Source organism: Marmota marmota, unplaced genomic scaffold (genome assembly GCF_001458135.2).
Source record: "Marmota marmota marmota unplaced genomic scaffold, marMar, whole genome shotgun sequence".
Lineage (NCBI taxonomy): Eukaryota > Metazoa > Chordata > Mammalia > Rodentia > Sciuridae > Marmota > Marmota marmota.
Window position 1 is genome coordinate 970,165 of NW_025999895.1, and position 6,173 is coordinate 976,337.

General features: G+C 52.4%; 1 protein-coding gene across 6 annotated transcripts in view; it reads left to right on the forward strand.

The window, feature by feature from the left end:
* Positions 1–6,173, forward strand: part of LOC107157688 (ethanolamine-phosphate cytidylyltransferase) — an 18,483-nt gene that overhangs the window by 4,154 nt on the left and 8,156 nt on the right. For all 6 annotated transcript variants that reach the window (XM_048797184.1, XM_048797189.1, XM_048797199.1 and 3 more), the window contains exons 2-10: positions 1–163; positions 234–371; positions 452–556; positions 2,758–2,828; positions 2,926–2,998; positions 3,692–3,790; positions 3,863–4,099; positions 4,222–4,302; positions 4,773–4,879. In XM_048797184.1, the coding sequence (XP_048653141.1) occupies positions 1–163; positions 234–371; positions 452–556; positions 2,758–2,828; positions 2,926–2,998; positions 3,692–3,790; positions 3,863–4,099; positions 4,222–4,302; positions 4,773–4,879 (1,074 nt within the window). The remainder of the gene's footprint in view (positions 164–233; positions 372–451; positions 557–2,757; positions 2,829–2,925; positions 2,999–3,691; positions 3,791–3,862; positions 4,100–4,221; positions 4,303–4,772; positions 4,880–6,173) is intronic.

Sequence of the window (6,173 nt, forward strand, 5' to 3'; positions counted from 1 at the left end):
GGCGCGCGCATGCGCCCGCCTGGCTGCTGGGCGAGGCGGAGCGGAGCCGGAAGCGGGGTCCCGGGAGCGATGGCAGCCGGCGGTCTCAGCCGCTCGGAACGCAAGGCGGTGGAGCGGGTCCGGAGGCTGCGGGAGGAGCAGCAGCGGGAGCGACTCCCGCCAGGTAGGCTGCCGCCGCGCTCGCGCCCGTGCCCGCCCGCGCCGTCGCTCACCGCCTGCCCGCCCGCCCGCAGGTGTCGCGCATCCTGAGGAAGGCGGCGACCGAGCGCAGCGTCGAGGAGGGCCGGCTGCTGGCCGACAGCGAGGACCTTGTCACCGAGCTGCAGGGCCGGAGTCGGCGGCGCGAGGGTCTCAAGCGGCGGCAGGAGGAGGCGAGTCCAGCGTGGCGGGCGGCGGGCGGCGGGCGGCGGTGGAGGCGGCGGGCGGCGTGACCAGTCCCGGCTCCCGGCAGGTGTGCGATGACCCAGAGGAGCTGCGGAGGAAGGTCCAGGAGTTGGCCGGCGCCGTCCGGAATGCCAAATACTTGGTGGTCTACACCGGCGCGGGCATCAGCACGGTAGGGACCGAGGCGGGCCGGGCGGGTGTGGGCGCCCCCGTCTGGGCGACTGACCCGGAACAGTGCAGTGTAGAGTTAGGTCACCACCCAGTCGCAAAGACAAATTTCACCTTTAAAGCAGCTGTAAGGTCTCTTCATTTCTCCATTCACGAAACGACTTGATATAAAAGGTAACTAAGGCAGACTTTAAAAACGCTTGATCTGGGCTGGGGTTGTGGCTCAGTGGTTGAGCGCTCGCCTAGCATGTGTGAGGTCCTGGGTTCGATCCTCAGCACCACATATAAATAAAATAAAGGTTAAAAAAACAAACAAAAAATAAAAACAAAAAACGCTTGATCTCTTACAAACACTAAAAATAAACAGACGGAAATAGGTGTAGAAGCCAACTGCCTTCTGGCACCCCCTCTTGAAGTTAACAGAGTTAATGGATGGACCCAGGTTATCCTTCAGTGTCCTGATATTCTGCTCATTGTGCTTTCCCCACCTTGTAAGGAAGAAAAATAGAAAGCAACCCGGTAATAATCAGAATATATGGGCAAAGAAAAGAAATGCACTGGGTTTTGAGAAGTTTGATGAGCTATCCTGGACTGTGGAACAGGGCTAGCTTTGAAAGTGTGACTCACAGGTCATTTAAACACAGTCTGATCAAGGAGTGTGAAGTGTTAGGCATGTGTAAGCCCAGTAGAAGTGGACACCAAGTGATTTCTACTCTGAGGAAGTTAGGTGACAGTAATCAGCCATGTAAACAAATAAACAGAATGCTGACTGGGGTTGCTATCCCAGAAATCCAGACACACCCTCAATACTCAAAACTGGGGCATCCATCCTGATGGGCTTGCTGCAGGAGGTATTGAATTGGGGCCATGAAAGGAGGAAGATTTACAGGTGAAGTGGGCATGAGGCACTCCAAACAGAAAACAGCAGAGGTTCAATAGCAAGAATGTGCAAGGTGAGTTTGCTGCCTTAACTTGTAAATACCTAGAGCCCAAGCATCTGGGGCCCCCTCCTTCATAGCCATGTCTAAAAATCCAGTTGGGATTATTGAGGGACAGTGCTGTCACCTTTTATAAAATCTAATGACAACTAAAAGCCACATGCAGCTAATTTTGTCTGTTATTGTTTGAATAACATTGAATATACTACTGGTTTTTTTTGTTGTTGTTGCTGTTTTGTTTTTATACAAGGGATTGAATCCAGGGGTGCTTAACCACTGACCCAAATCCCCAACTGTTTCTATTTTTTATTCTGAGACGGGCCTTGCTAAGTTGCTGAGGCTGGCCTCAAACTTGGAATACTCAAGTATTACAAGCCTCTCTCTAGCTGCTGGGATTACAGGTGTGTGCCACCATTCCCAGCTCTGTTCTCCTTTTGAAATGTGACAGAGTGGGCATTTGTCTTGAGATTAAACAGCAGTGAGGAGACAGGGCTTCCCCAGAGAGGAGCACAAGTTACTTGGATCCTGTTTCTTTCTGCTTTCTTTTTAGGATTGGTTTATTTCACTGGACCAAAAATTTGGAAAATTAAGCAGTGTGTGGTGGTACATGCCTGTAATCCCAGAGGCTTAGGAGGCTGAGGCAGGAGGCTCACAAGTTTGAGGCCAGCTGGCAACTAAGTGAGAACCTGTCTCGAAAAATTAAAAGGGTTGGGGGTGTACCTCAATAGTGAAGCATACCTGGGTTCAGTCCCTGGTGCTTTAAAAAGAAAATAAATGAAATTTGGAAAATTGGATGTTTATCTCATCTGGAGAGGTTGACCTCTATGTGTTGAGGTTCAGTAGTAATTATTCAGTTTCAGGGTAAAATAATTTGGGCAGAGGAGTGCTCCCACCCAGTGGCTTGCCATTGTTAAGTATTTCTTTAGCAGGCTCTGAAAACACAGATGAACCTGATCAGTTTTCCACCTCAGTGTGGTGGATAGACATGGCCACAGATCTAAGCCTTGTACTCAGCTGGAGAACCTCCCATAGAAGGACAAATCTCCATGGAGCCTGGATGGATGAGCTGGGCTTGGCAGGAAGAGGAAGTACAGATGGAGGGAAGGAGCTGCATTGGGACACACTTTAGCTGGCGTTGGGCAGATAGTTGTGGAAGTAACAGAGGCCAGTCTGTGGGTCAGCCCGCAATGTGGCATGTCCCATTTGGAGAATTCTGCAGTTACACACAGTGATGACTTTTCCTTGGGCTTTTTTTCTGAATGTGCAGGCAGCCTCTATCCCAGATTACCGGGGCCCTAATGGAGTGTGGACACTGCTTCAGAAAGGGAGAAATGTGAGGTGAGCAGCCCACACACAGCCTTCCCGCATGGTTGAGCAAGGGCCTAATGGCCTGGCCTGCAGCTCCCTTATCTCCGCTTTTCATTCTGCCCAACAGTGCTACTGACCTGAGTGAAGCAGAGCCTACGCTCACCCACATGAGTATTGCTTGTTTACATGAACAAAAGCTGGTAAGAGCATACTGACTGGCATACACACCCAGGGCCAGGCTTGGCACCCAGAGCCGTAACCTTAGTACCCAAGTGGGCAGCTGCATCCCACCTCTGCCAATTGACCCTATGATGATGAGCAGCCCCAGCAGGTCAGACTCCTGTTTGATCCTGTGGAGTTTCCTCTTCCAGAAGAAAGGGTATCCCCCGCCCTGTACTGTTCTCTCCAGGGCCAGCTTAGAGTGTCTCCAGATTCTTCTGCATTGCTCCAGGTACCTTGGAAGCCTCCTTAGCCACAGGTTAGCTTGTCAGAGATGTCTTCAGACCCTCTGGTGAGCACCTTCGACCTGCGTCCTCAGGGACCTGAAATAGGTGATCCAAGAGGGCATCTGTCTGGAGCAGAGTGGTCATACCTGCACCCAGAGCCTTAAGTCTCTTCCCAGCCTTATAGGGACAGCACAGATGCTTGCCTTCCCAGCTGCTCTGGGTGTGTCAGAGCTGGTAGCAGGAGAACACGGTATCTCCCCGTGATGGGGCCCTACCAAGTCCTGGTGGTATGCATCTGCCCCATACTTTACCTTCCGAGGCTTTCTGTAGGGTCATAGTTGTACCTGGTCTTGGGAGCTCTTGGCCAGGCTGGGCTAAGAAGGGTTTCACCGTGGTAGGATGCTTCCTCCATTCCCATGCTGACTGCCACCATGTCCTGCCTTCCAGGTACAGCACGTGGTGTCTCAAAATTGTGACGGGCTCCATCTGCGAAGTGGGCTGCCACGCACCGCCATCTCAGAGCTCCACGGGAACATGTACATTGAAGTGAGCAGTCCTGCGGGGACACAGGGCCTGGGTGGCAGGCAGGTCCCACTCACTGTGCCTTCTTGTCCTCAGGTCTGCACCTCCTGCATCCCCAACAGGGAGTATGTGCGTGTATTTGATGTGACAGAACGCACTGCTCTCCACCGACACCAGACAGGCCGGACCTGCCACAAGTGTGGGGCTCAGCTCCGGGATACCATTGTGCACTTTGGAGAGAGGGGAACTTTGGGGCAGCCTCTGAACTGGGAGGCCGCAACAGAGGCTGCAAGCAAAGCAGACACGATCTTGTGTTTAGGGTCCAGCTTGAAGGTATGTGACAACAACGTAGTAAACCCAATTGGGAATGAGCCTACCTGCCTTATGTGCACTGGACTCTGTTTCTCCAGCCTGGCTCTTCACATGTGTATGCTATGTCTTATCTATTCTCAAAGGTTCTAAAGAAGTATCCCCGCCTCTGGTGCATGACCAAGCCCCCCAGCCGGCGGCCCAAGCTCTACATTGTGAACCTGCAGGTAACTTGGGTGCTCAGAGCTGATTTCTTTGATCTGAAAAGCCAGAAAGACATCTCACATCCATATCTCAGGAGGTGTAGTGCAAGCCTGGGTGGTCACCTGGGGAGTGCTGACTGAGTGCTCACCCAGTGCTGACTGGCCCTGTGGAGTTCAAGGCTGTGCTCACCCAGTGCTGACTGGCCCTGCGGAGTTCAAGGCTACAGGCTAGGAAGCAATAGGGACTTCTTGATTGGTTTTGTTTTGTTGTGTTTAGTACTGGGGATTGAATCCAGGGGCACTTTATCACTGAGCTACATCCCCACCCCTTTTTATTTTGTATCTTGAGGCAAGGCCTCCGTAAATTGTTGAGGGTCTTGCTAAGGTTGCCCAGAGTGGCCTCAAATTTGTGATCCCCTGCCTCCACTCCCAAGTTGATGGGATTATAGGGGTGTGCCACTGCACCCTGCCTCACTTGCTTTTCCTGCCTTCAGTGGACCCCAAAGGATGACTGGGCTGCCTTGAAGCTTCATGGGAAATGTGATGATGTCATGCAGCTCCTCATGGACGAGCTGGGCCTAGAGATCCCCCTCTACAACAGGTGAGTGGGCAAGCTGGGTCAGCCCTGTGTCCTCCCCTCCTTGGTGGGCCGTGTCTGTCTGCTCCTGTGCGCTGAGCGTGGAGGAAGCTCTGAGGTGTTGTGAGCACTGTATGAGGTGGTCTGAAGCTGGTGTCCTCCACAGCGACTGGCCTTGGTTTGCCAAGGTGGCAAGACTTCACGTGTACACTTCTCTCTGGCTGGTGTGGTGCCCAGTATCCCTTGCAGGGAGAGGGCATCAGCCAATTCGTTCTACTTGACCTTTCCTTGTTGACCTCTCAGACAAACCTGAATGGAAAGGGGCCTGGAGGGGATGAGGACTTGGCTACTCCAGTCAAACGGAATCTCATTGTCCTTGGTTTTGGGAGTTGGTATATTTGGGGGAAGCTTAACCTGTGCCTTAATGCGGAATTTGTGATAATTTAGATTTGGTGTATGTGTTGAGTAAAAAGTTTACACTTTCTTTCTCTGTGAATTTTCAGGGTCTTATAGGGGAAATCAGTAACTTCTTTTAATCAAAGGGTTCAAGAAATTAAGGATCCCTTCACCTCTGGGCCTGGCAATTCTTGTATGTTATGTTTGTGGTGTTCTGTGACGTGGGCCTATTGTGTCCTGTATTTTTTTTTTTTTTTTTTACATTAACTTAGCTCATTTTCTTTATCAGTGCTTATATGTACCTTACGTTTATAACATGTGGTTCTACATCTCAGTCAGACACATGATTTCTTCACGATGTAGTCTGTGGGCCGCTCCTCCCCAGTCAGCTGGCCATCCTTCTCATCCCCGTCGTGCAGTCTGGGAAGGGGAAGAGGGTCTGGTCCACCTGCCCCTGGCTGAACAAAAGAAAGGTGGGGCCCAGCGTTGCTAGTGACCATCCCTGGAGACACCCCCCCAGCGCCCCCCGCCCCCCCAGGCCTGCTTGCCCATCCTCGACCCTGTGTGACGCACAGCCCACTAATTGTGGATGAGACACTTGAGTTCTGAGGAGGCCAGCTCGGGTGGGTGCTGGCCTTTGAGTTGCCACCCAAGGAGATTTCCTCTCCTGCAGCTCTTCTGTAGCTTGGTGAGGATGCAGCTACCACCAACCAAAGCCCAGCCATGGTTAAAAGACAAGGGATGGGGAGGGAAGGCAGGTGACCTCAGGCAGCTTCCCTGTGCTGGGGTGGGTTGCACTGAGAGGGTGCAGACCTGCCTGATGCAGCCTTCCCTTCTTGGTAGGTGGCAGGACCCAATCTTCTCCCTGGCGACTCCCCTTCGAGCTGGTGAAGAAGGCAGCCACAGTCGGAAGTCGTTGTGC